Consider the following 16,523-nt stretch of genomic DNA (forward strand, 5'->3'; position numbering starts at 1 on the left):
AATCATAACCAATGAATATTTTTGAATAGTTAGTATGTGCCAGGAACTAATTAGAAGTTCTTTATATACTTTATCTTATTTCAACAGACTCCGAGAGATTAAGTAATGTATTCAAGGTCACAGAACTAATGAGTGGTGGAGTCTGGACACCCAGGTTCATCCTACTCTAGAACCTTTACTGCTAGGCACTGCAGCACAGTGTCACCATGGATGAACTGTCCTGGACTTAGGTCATCAAGTGAGCCATTTAGCAAGCATTGTCCTCCATTTTGTGCTCTCCTGAAATGAGAGGAGCAGTAAGTGTATAAACACAGAAGAAAATACAGATCCTCAAAGTAGATAGAAAAATACCATAGGAGTTCCTTTCTATAGGGAAAAATTCAAGACCAGTCACAAGGGAGAAGATGAGAGAAGGCAGGTCCGTTTACATTCCATGTGGTAGTTTAAATGGAGCCGGCTGAGTGGGACAGGCTCTTAATAAAAAGTGAACTAAGATACCGCGGCAGCAACTTGTGCCTTTTACAGTTTTTAATGAGAATCTGCCTCCCCCTGCCCCACACAGACACACATCCCATGCTCAAATATCATTCAACTAATTTGTTTTGAATTAGTTTTCATTATTACCAGGTTCACTGGGGTGGGAACACAGGAAAGGGGGAGAGGAGGTCGTTTGTGATTCTTATTGTTGTACATTAGTCTATGTAGCAAGAATGATTCATTTTCCTAATAGCTGCCAATTTCTTTTTGTTACAGAGGTTCACCAGATAGAGATGGAATTGTAAGTATTTAAATGACCATTTTCAGTAGGTTTGCATTTCAATATATATACTATGTTTAAATTTCTTAAAGCCCCATTTCTATTTTTTTTTTCTTTTTTGTAGGGAAAAAAATAGCTTAAATGGCTTTTCAGACCTCTTGCTGTTGTAATTTTCTGTAGTAATTGCATGGGACATATAAATGCAGTCTTGGTCAAGTTAAACTTATTTATTGCATTCACCTAAAACCCTGCCCCAGAGTAGGCAAGCAAACCTCATCAATATGGTGGGTCAAAAGCCAGACAGTTCCTGCAGGGGCTGCTACCATTAACTGTTATTTCATTTCCAATTTAATGATATAATAGCTCATTATGTGAAAATGTTTTTCTCCAACAGAGGCCACAAAGTCATAATGGAGCTTAGATCCAATAAAATTGAAAGAAGGTTTTCCCCTTTAGTTGAGTTGCAGATACATTTTCTATATTAAATTCCTAAGTAGGGAATGGTCTCCAAACCACTTATGCCTGAATTTACAGCCTGGAGGAGGAAAATGTGTCCACTGGGTTTAGGTTTAACAGTAACTCCGACTCCTTGCTGGCCACCAGATTTCTTGCTTTTTAAAGAAGTCTATGGCGCATGGGCTTGGATTTATCAGAGTTGAGCTTATGGGAGTCTGTACCAACTTCTAAAATGACTTCCTTTGAATCTAAATCAGAGTCCTATTCAGAAGGTTCAAAAGAACAGCTGTTACTGAAAAAAAAAAAATGGACTCACATTAGGCTCATTGGGCTGGAGTGGGAACTAAAATAAATCTGGTGGTTAAAAATATTTTTTAAAAAAAATCGTCCTTTATAATATTATACTCAAATTGAGGTGTTAATTGCAGCTATAGCAGAGAAGTTTTTTCTTCCATGCTTGACTCAAGGTTCTTAGCTTTGGGGTCCCTTTTGCATTCATGTAGTTCTCGCCATGAAATGTTAAGAAAATAGACTGAAATTGATCAGACATTGGGTAACACTATAATCAAGGCTCTATTCAGCAGGGGAAAAAAAAGACCCAGAAGACTCAGCTTCTCCTCACCTCTTGCTTCTGGCTCAGAGCCCTCTCGTTAACTCTGTCTCAGGTACTCTCTGATTCTGTCTTGGTCCGCTCCCTGGGTTCTCTAGTCCTCTTCATTCTGACCTTGGCAAGGCTCTGTTAGCTAGTCTCTTGCTTTCTGTCCCTGCTGCTCCCAAGCTAGACTGCTATTTCCTGCTTCTCTCCCTCTGCCACCTCAATCTTGTCCCTTTTTCTCTAATGCCCCGCTCCTCCTGCCCTCCCCCACCTCCTCACCCCCTACCCCATTGCCACCTCTGTGTTCTCTGCTCTTCTAGGGACTGCCAGTTTAAATCTCTGGGAGAACCTCAGCCCTGGCATGTAGGTACAGCCCTGGCATGCAGCTGGCAATTATGAGTATGTGCTGCATTCAAGAGCCCAGCTGTGATTCTGTGGACTCATGTACCCTAACTCAGAGCTTCATATCCGAGCTCCCTGAGATCTCTGACTCCGCCACCAATCCAAGTAATATATTTATCTGCACTTGCGCCCTCCTTGTTTCCTAATTGGAAATGCCATAAATATCACTGGTCATGATTTTAGGAAAGAGGAATCATTTAATTTTGACTTCTTAGGAAATAAAGCAGACCTGTTTGAAAAAGGCCGCATTCTACATAAATGTTCTCAGAAGCAGGGTGTACAGCTTCCTAGGTAATTGGAAATTATTAGCCAGCTGCTAGTTTTACCATTTGGAAATACTCCCCAAATTTCCCTCACTCACTATGGTCACCAAGTTTTGAGAATTCCTTATCATTATCAATACTGTAAGGAGGTCAAGTTTCTGTTCACATTCAGTCCTTAGAGATCTCAATTTACTTTAAACCCAAACTGATTTCCTTAATACCTTGTGTCTGTGAACCCAGGCACACTTCCTTTTATCCTTTACCTGGCTGATTCAACTCCCAAATACTCTTTTGAGTATCTGCAGTTGAAATGCATGGTTTCACTAATGTGGTTCTGCAAACTACAGGTGGTGGTGCACTCAATACTGATAAACAGCTACGCAAAAAGTTCAATGTACTGATGCTTATTTAATTTCAGTTTCTCAAAACTTAATGAAGCCCATCTCTGGTGACCATGTTTTCAGGGCTAGTCTACAGAGGCTTCATGGCAGGGCTGCATGTGTGAAGGTGGGCTTGCCTCGGTCTCCACTGCTGAATGTACCCCCAGCAGAGCTGTCTGGCATGATGTCTGAGACTTCAGACAGCTGCGAGTGACAATGCATTCTAACCCAGAGACCATCTCAAATTTGTGCAGGGTGCACTCAGACATTTTCTTAAGCAGATCAGATTTCCATCAACACAGGCTGGGGCAGGGAAAAGGGAATCACAGCCATTGCTGTGAGGGGGTTTCTGCTCATCCTGAACACATGTGCAGGAAAGGGCCCAGATTTGAAGCCGACAGCAGTTCATGCTGTACGTATTGACAGCCCTCAGGAAAGCTTGGCTAAAGAGGGGTATATGGTAGAGCTTGACTTTTTGGACTTCTGTTGGAAATATAACCATTTTTATTTAGTCTCTTTGGTGTGTCCTGGTGTCTGTTTTCTACCTGTAAATTAAGTCCTGGCTGAATGAGGACCAGATCCATGTAATCCCTAGTGCCTGGGATGCATCTTCCTACTCCCTCCTTCTCCTGGCCTAGCCACACTGGCCTGCTGAATAGAGCCTCATTATGGGCCCCAAAGTCCACTCCTTGCTTAAGGAACCCTGCCAAGATTGGTAGGCCCTACGATTTGGCCTAGAAACTGTTTCTTCTATGGTATGTTTGCTGACTCCATGTGATTCTTTATATGTGTCTTAAAGAACAAACAGATCCTTTAACAACTTTTTTCTACATGAAAACAATCAATTCCAGCAGCCCAGCCCACATGAACCACCCTACAATAACAAAGCAGAGTGTGCGCGTGAAGGAGGAAAAAAAGTTTCGGTAAGGAAACAGATTTTAGTTTAAAATTTCCAAGGGGTTGTAGAAACAGTGAGTAAAATCCCAACTTGAAATTTGGAAAAAACAGTGGCATTTATCTAACCAATCTAAGAAAAACTTTCTTAGCTATTTCCAAATTATTCTTGAATATCCAAGACCAATTTTAAATCAGCCATATGGACCTTTTATATTGATGTCTGAATACACTTTGAAAGACTGATGGGATATAAAAGACATGTGTTTTCTTTGTCTTAGACAAAGGATAGGGATTCAAATTTTTAAAGTAATATGCTATCTATAAGAAAACTTTGGCTATAATATAAACAACACCACACAACTTGAGTAGTCATTTATTAGGATAAACACAATCTTAGTAACATCAGGAATTTGGCAGGACCTTGGCTTGTGGGAACTAATATACTCAACCAAAAGACAGTGAGTCAGGGATGCTGATCCAGGCCCAGACTATACAGCAACTATTACCGTGTTGTCTGATACAGCAGCCACATGAGCTTATTCAAATTTCAGTTCCTCAGTAGCACCTGCCACATTTCAAGTACTCCATAGCTAATTGTGGCTGGTGGCTACTGTATTGGAGAGCCCACATATAGAATATTTTCATCTTCACAGATAGTTCTATTGAACAGTACTGTTCTATGGGATTATTTACAAAGAGAATCCTCTCTTGACTCGGTGCCAAAAAGATAATTTTTAAGTAGAATACCATGTATCTTTAATACTTTGTATCTAGGGAACACTACAGGGCCATGTGCTGACCTCAGAAAAGAGGAGCATTCACAGTAGAAATCGAGAAATTTGGTGAATGTGTAATTGAACACAGTTATTGATTTAGCCCATCATACTACTGGAGAGCAGATAATAAACCTGACCAAAGTAAAATACCTATTAAAGCATGACTAATATTAATATGAGCCTCAATTATCTTTAAAAAGCAGTCATATATTCAAGTGAGAAAAGTTGCTTATGCTTATTGTAGAATTTTAGAAAAGAAACAAGTAAAAGAATATGCAACTCCAGCTCGAAGAGAAAAATCACTGTTCATGTGTTAGTGAATATCCAATACTGCTTTTACTATGAGGCCTAGTTTTTAAATATTTTCCTAATTATATTCTTTCTTGTTTCTTCAATGTTTTCTGATCAAAAATCAAAACAGCCATTACCTTCCGTATTACTACTATGAGCTGTACCTTGCTTTGGTGGTTTAACCAGGAGAATTGCTTTTTTCTTGGGGTTTGATCAAAAGAATTTCAGCCAGGCTCGAGCCAAACTTAAACTTGATAAGTTCCACTTGTGAAACCAATATGTTTGTAATGATCTGCTAGCATGAATGAGGCCAAATTGTCCATTCCTCTGATAAAGCCATGTTTGTGTGTGCTTATGTGCTGAAGAGCTGCCCCTAAGTGTATTGTTTATGATTTGTTGTTTGTGTTTGGTATTTGTGTTAAAAATGTTCCTAGTTTAAAAGAAAAATTCTTTTTATAGGTTTTGCTTTCTCTCCTTTCATTTCAGTCTTCTGTATTGGTTTCCATGGAAACCGGGAATTTTTTCACTCAGCCCTGATCCAGAAAAATCAGGAACTTTTTATTCATAATGTTGAGTATATGTTCTCAGGAAAGACACACACACACACACACACACACACACACCACTTATTTATTTAGCTGAACATATAAACTATCTTGGTTGTAAAGGGCTTTGATTATGGGAATGAGACTATTATGGAAGCAAACTAGAATTTTGAACTCAGTAATTTACCTAACCTGCTTGATTTTTAGATAACAATCTTTTGTATTGGAGAATTGTTTGAAATCAAACTCTATATTAATAGTAATACTACAGTGATCACAAAATTCATGCATTTAGTTCTTTCGAATCAACTTAGTCATTTGATTTCCCATTATTATAAATTAAATTGTATATTAAATGTATTAAAATGCTTGTTAAAAATAATTTGGAGAATTTTGCAAAGAAGTCCTATGGAAAGAGATTGGTAAAGTATGAATTTAAAAAGAGTAAATATGACAAAAAGAAATTAGGAACCATATCCATTCTCCATGGGAGAGGTTTTTTATTATTAGATGGCACATTATGTAATGGACCATGTCCTTAACTCCATAGCTTATAGAGGTACAAATGTGGCAGGTTTTAAAAATGTCCTTTGTTCAAAGTAGGTAGAGTATCACTGAAACACTAATTCAATAAGGCAATTCTGTGATAAGGTTAAAATGATGTAATCTGACAAAGTATATAATCTTTGTCAGGAGCAAAATAAAAAAGAGGGTCACAGAGTCCCGGGTGCTGGAGGCCTGGCAGAGTTCTTGTATTTGTGCATTCTAGTGCAGTGGTGCCTATAGGAAGAGGAAGAAAGAGGGCATGGACACAATATCTATGATGCCTTACCCACTGTTCACTCCAACTAAACTAGGCTAGTTCTTAGAATGCCCAGTCCCAATGCTCAGTAAGTACTAATCAATGACGATGGTTACTAGGTTACTTCTAATTTGCTTTTCTAGTGATACGCATACATGAAAACTTACTTCTCCTACCTATTTGTCAAATTAGATGTCAGCTGTTCATGTTGTAGTTCAAGTGGATTTTATCTGTGACTGTAAAATTAGAAGTCTTGTCCTCAAGACTCATGCTTCACCATTTGATATGTGCTGTTCTGAGATTTGCTAGTGCTCCATGACATACCATTGTTCTATGTGTTAAATACAGGAATGTTGTTGAATGGACCCTCCCTTAACCAACCTGATTTGTGTTTTTGTCTTTTGCTCACAAAAAGTAGGGAATCCTAGAAATTTCTGTTTGTATGATGCCACATCCTTTTTCAAATGCTTGTGGCCATATATCATGATTGTTTAAGTGCTAAAATAGAACTTGAAAAGAATCCAGAGAGTAATGTTGATACATCTTGCAATAATGTATGCCCACGAAGCCATAGAACACACAGATGACAGAAACCCACAATCAACCTTTGGATTCTATTTTAATAATTTGATAAGAAAAGCCACTTGAAAAGAATATCAACCCTATTTTTACTACCTAGGAACTGACTTAACTTGGAGTTGATTTCCCTTACATTGTATCAAGGGGGTGGTTAGGGAAAAGTTGAGTCAGTGTTAGAAAAGCTAAAGGAAGATTAGTTAGTGACTTGGAGGAATACTCTTTAGATATATTGGAACTAATAATTGTATATGAGAACAACATGGCAGTTTAAATGTTTCCATTTTATATATATACGTGATTATATCCCCTGAAGGTATAGAGGATTAAACTATACTGTAGGAGCTTCTAATTTTTCAGTAACCAATAAAATTTGAACAGCTAACTGTTACCACCCCTATGCTTAGGTATCCTACAGTCTTTTGTGAAATAAGTATGTAAGCTCTTTTATGCAGTGTCACGGCAGCTCAATTTACCATTCAGTTACACCAATGTGGCTGCTTAATAGGCTGCTCTAATTTGTCTTTCCAGTGCTGGATTTTGATAGCTCTTGCTAAATACAGATATGAGTTAAGTGTTCTTTGTTCCTTGTCTTTTATTCTAATGTTTCACTTCTAAATTTATTTTCAAATTTATTGCAGAAGAAAAGTAATGGGGCACCAAATGGATTTTATGCAGAAATTGATTGGGAAAGATACGTGAGTATCAGAAGATTGTTTTTCTTTATTAAGTATTTCACAATTTGAAAATTAGTTGAGACACCTTATGCTTATAATAGGACATAGAAATAAGTGAAACATTCTCCATCTCATTAGGCAGTGCCTGGCTTAGGGTGGTTATATAGGTTCAGAGCCTTAGGGTTTGTTAGACTGAGTTCAAGAAATAACCCCTCTGCAGATCAATCAGCTGTGTGTGGCTTTGGGATAGTTATTTCCTGACCAACAGAAATGAAGTCAGTAGTTACTTTATAACATTGTTGAAAGGATTCGATGAGCTAATTATTTGCAGATCATTTCAGTTCCTGCCTAGCCTGTGATATGTGTTTAAAAAAAATGCCTTTTAAAATATTAACTCCAAATGTTGCAGTACTGTTCTATTTCTAAGCAGCTTTGAGAATTAAGTCAAGTCAGTTAACCTCTGGGGTTTGGTCTCATAGTGTCTTAGTCCATTCAGGCTGCTATAACAAAAATACTGTAAACTTAGTGGATTCTAAACAACATAAATTTATTTCTAACAGTTGTATAGGCTGAGAAGTCCATGGTCATGGTGCTGGCAAATGTAGTGTCTTTTGTGTCTGGTTGAGGGCCCATTTTCTGGTTTGTACCTGGTACCTTCTGGCTGTAACCTCAATGGGATCTCCTTTGTAAGGGCACTAATCCCAATGATGATGGCTCCTCCCTTAGGACTTAATTGCCTCCCAAAAGCCCCACTTCCTAACACCATCATTTTGGGGTTAAGATTTCAACATAGGAATTTCAGGGGAGTGCAAACATTCAGACCATAGCACAAAACAATTAATAGAACCTCATGGTACAGACTTTTCCCAGGTCAAGTGACAATCACTTGTTGCTTTTCAATGAGTGAGGGTGACTCTCAGCTAGGACCTAAACCCTCCATTTGATTCCCCTGGAAACTGATTTACATCATCATCACCCACTTCATCAACCACAACAGGACAGCCACAGTGATTCTTGGATATCTAATCATATAAAACATGTAAATCATATTCACGTCAAAGATCATCTCTATTTTACAGTAGGTGCCTAAATTCACAATCCCTACAAAATGCTTTTGCATGTATATCCTTTAGAGACTGTCTTGACCAAACCTCCCCTTGCATAAAAATTAAGTTTAATGTTAAAGCTTTTGCATTTGTTGATAATAACTTTATTTGTACAATAAATAATGCCACCCCTTATTGAATGTTCCCTATTTGTCAGTTATAATATTAAATGCTGTGAAATCCTTACCACCTTAAAAAGCAAATGCTACATTATTTGCATTTTATAGAAAAGAAAACCAAAGCTCAGCAGGTTAAATTCTTTTTTTTTTTAAAGTTTATCACTTTACCTTGAGAGAGAAAGAGAGAGAAATTGAGTAGGGGAGGGGCATAGAGAGACAGAGAGAGAGAGAATCCCAAGCAGGCTCTGTACTGTCAGCACAGAATCCAAATCGAAATGGGGCTCAAACTCAGGAACTTTGAGATCATAACCTGAGATGAAATCAAGATTTGGATGCCCAACCAGCTGAGCCACCCAGTTTCCCCAGCAGGTTAAATCCTTGATGCTACCCTCTCCTCCACTCTAAACTGTGTCACTCTGCCAACCTCATCACCTGATCCTCTCGTATCTGTTTCCCGGGACCGGGATCTTTTAGATATTTTTAGCAGTTGAAGCCTCTAAAATCTCTGCAGACCCCTCTGTTACCCTAAACCCGAATTGTTCACAAATAATGTGATAAAGGAAACTACTAAATATTAAGAAAATGTGATTTCTTTTCCCAGATTAATTCTTCTTTGCCAAGAAAGACTTCTATTAGTTTTTGTAGGATTCTTTAATACAAAAAATGGGATATTATAAGCAAACAAGAAGTATGACAATAAAAATATCAAATTACCCATCAAAGTATATATTACCCCATATAAACCCTACACTCCAGCACTGTCCCTGGTCAACATGTGAATACTTAAATGGAGCATAATTTTCCTCAAATGTGTTTAGTCCGTGAAACTAATCAGGTCACATAGGAATTATTGTTGTGATTATACATTAGACGTCATTTTCTCTGAGTAATAAGAAAAGTTTTATTCTTAAGAGATTATGTCATCTTGCCTTTGCCAGAGAGAGGTGAGAGTAGGGAAGGCCCCAGGTAAGATTAGCCTTTAAGCAAAACCCTTAAGTATAGTAGGGGTTAACTGGCAGAACATTTGAGAGAAGAGAATTCCAAGCAGAGAGAATGGCATTTATGAGGACCCTGAAATGGAAAAGGGCTTACGCACTGAAACCATAAAAATGAACAATGAAATGAAGGCCTTGCTGCTGAGGAGGATCTGGGAAGGGAGTCTCAGATGTAGAGCCCAGTCAGACAGGGCTGTGGGCTGCACAGTGGCCTTGGGCTTTCATTCCAAGTGCAGTGAGAAGCCAAGGTCAAGTTTTTTAGCAGGGAAGTGACCTCAATACACTTGGATTTTTAAAAAGATAACCTCAAGTACTGAAGAAGGGCAAGAGAGAAACAATAAACACTCAATAAATCGTGGCTTTTTTCCATAGCATTCAGGCCTTTTTTCTCTCTCTTTTTTTTTTTTTATTAAAGTTTTTTTTTTTTTTTATGTTTTATTTATTTCTAGGAGAGAGAGAGACAGCATGAGCAGGGGAGGGTCAGAGAGAGAGGGAGACACAGACTCTGAAACAGGGTCCAGGCTCTGAGCTGGCAGTCAGCACAGAGCCCGACGCGGGGCTCAAACCCACGAACCGTGAGATCATGACCTGAGCGAAAGTCGGACGCTCAACCGACTAAGCCACCCGGGCGCCCCAGGCCTTTTTTCTCTCTATGGTCATGGTGCTTTAATTGCTTCAGTGCCTCCAAAATCTCTCTCTCTAGCTCCGTCCTTTCTCTCTTCCAGCCTCTAACCTCCACTTTAAAAGAGCCACCTTTGAATGGCTTCACCCTCATCTCTAAGGCATAAGGGTATAGTCTCACATACCTGGAGTTCGGGCACAGGTCTGCCATTGGCTGGGTGTGTTTCCTTGCAAAATGGCATCTCATTTCTCTTAGTTTCCTCCTCAGTGACTGGGATAATTCTTTCCACATAGGATTGTTATGAAGGTTCAATGAAACAAAGTGGGGGTCACAGTACTTACATATAATAGGAACTCAAAGATAGTAATACTAATCCCAAACGGGCAGATTCTCTTTTATCTTTCCTTTCTTTAAAAATGTTAGTTGCCTGCTGTTACAATTAGTTCAGTCAGGAATAGCAGCAGTCTCCGAAGATTTGACATTAGAAATCTTGGAGTCTCCTTGAACCTTCCATCTCCTTTTTAGCCTATGACAGATGTTACAAAGAACTAAGCTTATTCTTTTTTCTTTTTTTTTTTTTATTTCTAGGAGAGAGAGAGAGAGAGACAGCATGAGGAGGGTCAGAGAGAGAGGGAGACACAGACTCTGAAGCAGGCTCCAGGCTCTGAGCTGGCAATCAGCACAGAGCCCGACGCGGGGCTCGAACCCACAAACCACAAGATCATGACCTAAGCAAAAGTCGGACGCTTAACTGACTAAGCCACCCAGGCGCCCCAGCCTGTGACTACTCTTTAGAGTGGTCTTGAATTCGGACAAGTTGGTCAGCCATTTATAACAATGTATCTACAAGTCACTTGATGTGAATTACCTTTAGGCAGGAGTTGAGGCCTAGGATAAGGCAACTCATACCATCCAATGGCGATTCCCAAAGAGGCANTCAGCACAGAGCCCGACGCGGGGCTCGAACCCACAAACCGCGAGATCATGACCTAAGCGAAAGTCGGACGCTTAACCGACTAAGCCACCCAGGCACCCCGAACTAAGCTTATTCTTAAAAAAGTCCTTGATTCATCACTTCCCACCACCAAGAACTTGGTCCATACTCTTAGCACATCTCCCCTGAGTTGATACAAGTTTTTGAATGAGCTTTTCTCTCTCCAGTCTCTTCTGCCCACAGTCTATTCCTGAAGCATGTTTCCAAAACATCTTTAGAGGCTACTTTCTACCCTGAGAAGCTGCAGCAGCTGTATCAAGTTTGAACTCTTCCTCCAGTGCATTGGCCATCCATGGTCTTATTTCCTATGTTTCCCACTGTGCAGCTTCCTTTCCAGTCAGTCATCTTTGTTGTTGCCTCTGTCTTTCCCCATCTGAACCATACTGTCCATTCCTGTCTTGGTGTCTCTTCCTTACAGCCTCTTCCTTACCACCGACTCCCATCCACCCTCTCCATCTGTCCTGAAAGGCACATACAGACCCCTTGGATTCATTCAAGCTTCCCTAGTTTCCTCGTCCTTCAAACTCCTGGCACTGATGTTTTGTGATTTTTTTAATTTTTAAAAAAATTTTTTTTGAGAGAGAGAGAGAGAGACAGTGAATGAGTGACAGATGGGGCAGAGAGGGAGACACAGAATCTGAAGAAGGCTCCAGGCTCCTAGCTGTCAGCACAGAGCCTGACATGGGGTTTGTACCCATAAACTGTGAGATCATGACCTAAGCTGAAGTCAGATGCTCAACCGAGTGAGACACCCAGGCGCCATGATGTTTTGTGTATTATATTTTACTTTTTAAAATGTTTTGCCTGCCAAAATACATTTCAATTTTCCAGAGGAAAAATAATTTGCATTTTGTATTCCCCTATGTTGCTTAGCACAGACCTTGGCTTACACGAAACACATGATAAATTCTCTTTGAATGTTTCCTTTCCTTGACAGTTGATTCCTAGTTTTTTTTTTTTTTTCTCTGATAGGAAGACTCTCCAGGTATTTTTGAATAAATATCTATGTATATATTGCTCAGCATCCACTTCCAAAGGTTAAAATAAGAGACCTGTCTACATCTTTAAATAGAAAACTCTAGAAGGAAAATTAATAATTCCTTGATCATTGTCAGGATAATAAATGCTGAATGTGCACTTGTATTTTATAGAACTCCCCTGAGCTGGATGAAGAAGGCTACAGCATCAGACCCGAGGAACCCGGCTATATCCTTTATTGTATTTTTATTTTAATCTTTATTTTCTATAGGAAAACTGTATGATAAAGTCAGATTTTTGAAAAGGTGCTGAAATCACCCGAGCTTCCTGAGTCCTGTTGTCCCTAATATTAGAAATGAATAAACAGCAGAGAACAGCCTGATCACTAACAAGCAGGCATTTTGCCTTGATCTATTCATAGAAAAGAGAGAGAGGAGAAAGAAAAATGTGCTGAGAATCGACTGTGTACATTCTGGGTACCAGGTTGTCTGCTAAAACCTGATATGACCATGTCATTTATTGTGACTAGAAAATAACTCTTACCTGTGCTCTCCCCACAAACCATCTCTGGGCAGAGAGCATCCCTGAAGTAGTGGAAACTCATCACAAATCATCCCAAGAGTGGCCTTCCTCTCTTCATGGACAGGGAAGCTCCCCTGGGCCTGTCCTCATTTGTGCTGAGTGGGATGTAACAAATGGCCACCTGCAGCATGTTCTTAGGAAAGGTTAATAAATTTGAACCCTTTCTTGATCTGCTCTTTTATTTGTCTGTGTATTTTCCTTTGATTTCCTGCCATCTAAGGATACCTTTGCTGCCTCTATATGCAGTCACTCTTGTCTTATACTCATCATTGCTTCCTAATAGAAAAAAGAGTCCTGTATCCTTAACTGTGTTCTACCTACCAAAGGAAAGCACTTTTATTCTTCGAGTGAATCAGAAGAGGAAGAAGAATCACACAAGAAATTCAATATCAAGATTAAGCCATTGCAATCTAAAGACATTGTTAAGAGTGCTGTGACCGTGGATGAGCTGAAGGCATCGATAGGCAACATTGCACTTTCCCCATCACCAGTGGTGAGTGGTGTTTATGCCAAGTTTTGACAAGTTTGGACATAGAGCTATGTTCTGCCAAATAGATCAGAAACCCCTTAAACCGGAGGCTGGCATGTAGTCACTCTTTTATGAATTTTATGTGAATCTTAAACAGCTCATTCTGTTTTAGAAAGGTATGTTCAATTTATATTTCAGTTTTTGTGCTTTTCAAAATGACAAAAAATGCATGGGACCACATTTCTTTTTGGCTTAGTTTCCTGTAAGCATTTGAAAAAGAAAGAAAAACAACAAAAAGTATCCAGAGTTACTTCTGAAGTAATTAAAAATAATATGAAGTTTACATATTTACTAACAGTGATTTTATTTAAGTTTATTTATTTACTTAGAGAGAGAGCTGGGGAGGGGCAGAGAGGGAGAGAGAGAATCCAAGCAGTCTCCACACTGGCAGTATGGAGCCAGATGCAGGGCTCATACTCGGGAACCATGAGATCATGACCTGAACGTAAATCTAGAGTCAGACGCTTAACCGACTGAGCCACCCAGGTGGCCCTACTAACAGTGATTTTTAAAAACATATCGTAGTGTCTTTTTATTTTTTTATAACATAACACCTAGAAACTCATGGGAAGAAAACTAAGGAAATTATTTTTCTTAATAAAACAAAACAAAACACCAACCTTTTCATTGCTCTGCTCCCAAAAGAAATATTAATCTAATATCACAGATCATAATCTAAAGATACTAAGATCCATAATCTTCATTATATTTTATTATGAAATTGTTTTAAATACTCTCACCTTTCAGGCACCTAAAATATAGGCAGCCCTTACTGACATTATTCAATTGATATTTTTCTACAACTTGTTCTTCTTTCCTCCAGTTCTCCTATACTAGATTTCTATAGTTGCTGAATTCTGAGTTCCAACATGTACAGTATTTTTTCAGTGGTGTTTGCTAAATGCTACAACTGTTTTCTAAAATTAGCTGTGATGAGCAGATGAAGGTTCTCAGACTAGCAGCTAACATGTTCTTGGCATCTTCTTCAGAAAGATGTGATCTTCCTACAGCACCCTTCTGACAGAGGTAGTTAATAATTGCTGAACCATTTTTGAGGCACTTTTTAAAAAATCTCAACTAAACTTTCTAAAGAAGTTGTAATCATCTATCCTTTGAGAATAAATATTTGCCTTCCTGGGATGAATAAAATCTATAATGATGGCTTCTTCAGTGCTTAGTGCTTATAATGGCCTTTATCACTACTGTTAGTGATGAATAAAATGATTGCTAATGATAATCAACCATAAGAAATGATATTTCAGGTGATTTTTAATATATGCCACTTGCTATTTTAAGATGTTTCCCTGAAAAAAAGGAGCCATGAAATATATGAGTTTTCTTTCCCTTTGACAATGGCAAGTACAGATTTAAAACCCACAGTTAGGGCTGCCATACCAGTGATTTCTAGTAAGAGGGGCATTTTAAGTCCATACATTTTGACTTTCAGTTGACATCTTTCAAATAATTTTTCACTTACTGAACTGTTTTTTAAAATTAATTGTAAAAATTTATCTAAGCTCCTGAAACCAGTTTATATCTACTTTTCTGTAGGGTCTAATACACATAGTGGGCATTTGAAAGTTACCTAGGGGTAAGTGTTAAAAGATCATGGGATTAAATGAGCAGATTTATGTGAAAGAAAACTTACCAAAAAAGGGGAAAAGAAAGAAAAGAGAACTTCCTAAAACAGTAGCAGGCATACAGTATGTATTTGCCAAAAGCTAGTTGCATCTAGGAAAGAAGAAATCCTCTCTATCGAAAAGAGTGTTTCCTCGGGTTCTAGCAGATATTCCTCCAACCAGCTATGTTGCTGATGGTGCAGCAAGAAGAGCGGTTGTTTACTCTGAGCTCTTCTCAACACCTATTTTCAAGGTAATATCTTGACAGAATGTGGTTAAGACTCTAGTTAGGGACACCCAGAGAGAGTGATTACCGACATTAGGCTGTTTCTGCATGCCAGCAACACCACAAATTAAGGGACTCTCAGACCCCCTACCACCACCATCCCCTGTACCCCTGGCTTGTTCCTTCTAATGTGGGAACTTGGCTCTCCCCATTACTATGATTCCCCAATATTTGTGATTTTTGATATTTAGTATAGGGGAATGAGCTATTATTGCTACTTTAGGGAAAGGTAAGCGTGTTTCTGGATATACATAAGTAAAAAGAGAGATTGTAACTGGGAACATATTCTGGGTTTTAGAATCCTTAACATCTTCTAGATAATCCATGTGTACCTATATTTCAGAAATTACATATGCGGTGTGTTATCTCTGGAACCAGATAAGTAGAAAAAACCTCCAAAATCCAGCTAGTGCCATGATAAAAATGGCAGATCCTTTGTGCAACTTTAGATGTTTCCAACCAAATAATCAGACATTTGTACGTGTACACTTAATTCAGGTGCAAAAAGGGAAATAGAGTCTACAGTAGTTAATAATATATCAGTATATTTCACATCGGTTATGGTTCTTATGCTACAATATCTTCAATCATTACACTAATAGAAATAGAGGAAATTCCAAATGGTAAGCTATTCCTAACAATGGCTTATGCTGGATTTCTCATTTCTGTTTCTTTTAAAGAATTTTAAGATTAAGTTGTGTTTCACTTTTTTTGTTCATCCATCTGTGAATATGTATCAATGAATTTTAACCCATTTGATATCTCTTATCATGAATTTCTAATCATTTTATTTGAATAGCTCCCTGTACACACTACATGGTCAAATTACTCAATAAATGGATGGATGGATGGATGAATGGATGGATGGATGGATGGTTGAATGAATGAATGCATAATATATATCTATGTGTATATATAATATAAACCTATCTGAAAATTACTTGTCCCCAAAACAAAGCATCAGAAGCATAGAAAATCAGGGTATTAATTGCTGGTAAAAATCCTACTGTATAGACAAACATAATTTTAGTCCAGATCTTTCCTTAGCCCTTGAGTTTTATACAGAAGTAAAATATAATGTGGGCCAGGATAAGGCTGAGCACCAAAAAAGAAGAGGGAATGATGTAAGGGTTAACTCACAGGAAAGCATGTTAATTTCCATTCTTTTCATGTTGTAGTCTCCTGTTACTATGCTGATTGGGCAAAGAATGAACAGCACTGAGATTTTAGTTGTTGATTTGTTATCTGTACAAGTTAGAATACTGGTACAGCTGCT

General features: G+C 38.5%; 1 protein-coding gene across 4 annotated transcripts in view; it reads left to right on the plus strand.

The window, feature by feature from the left end:
* Positions 1-16,523, plus strand: part of SGIP1 (SH3GL interacting endocytic adaptor 1) — a 212,817-nt gene that overhangs the window by 95,930 nt on the left and 100,364 nt on the right. For all 4 annotated transcript variants that reach the window (XM_039233459.1, XM_039233460.1, XM_039233457.1 and 1 more), the window contains exons 4-8: positions 754-778; positions 3,705-3,776; positions 7,382-7,438; positions 12,405-12,459; positions 13,131-13,306. In XM_039233459.1, coding sequence (XP_039089390.1) covers positions 754-778; positions 3,705-3,776; positions 7,382-7,438; positions 12,405-12,459; positions 13,131-13,306 — 385 coding nt within the window. The remainder of the gene's footprint in view (positions 1-753; positions 779-3,704; positions 3,777-7,381; positions 7,439-12,404; positions 12,460-13,130; positions 13,307-16,523) is intronic.

Source organism: Hyaena hyaena, unplaced genomic scaffold (genome assembly GCF_003009895.1).
Source record: "Hyaena hyaena isolate Hyena2069 unplaced genomic scaffold, ASM300989v1 scaffold_75, whole genome shotgun sequence".
NCBI classification, from domain to species: domain Eukaryota; kingdom Metazoa; phylum Chordata; class Mammalia; order Carnivora; family Hyaenidae; genus Hyaena; species Hyaena hyaena.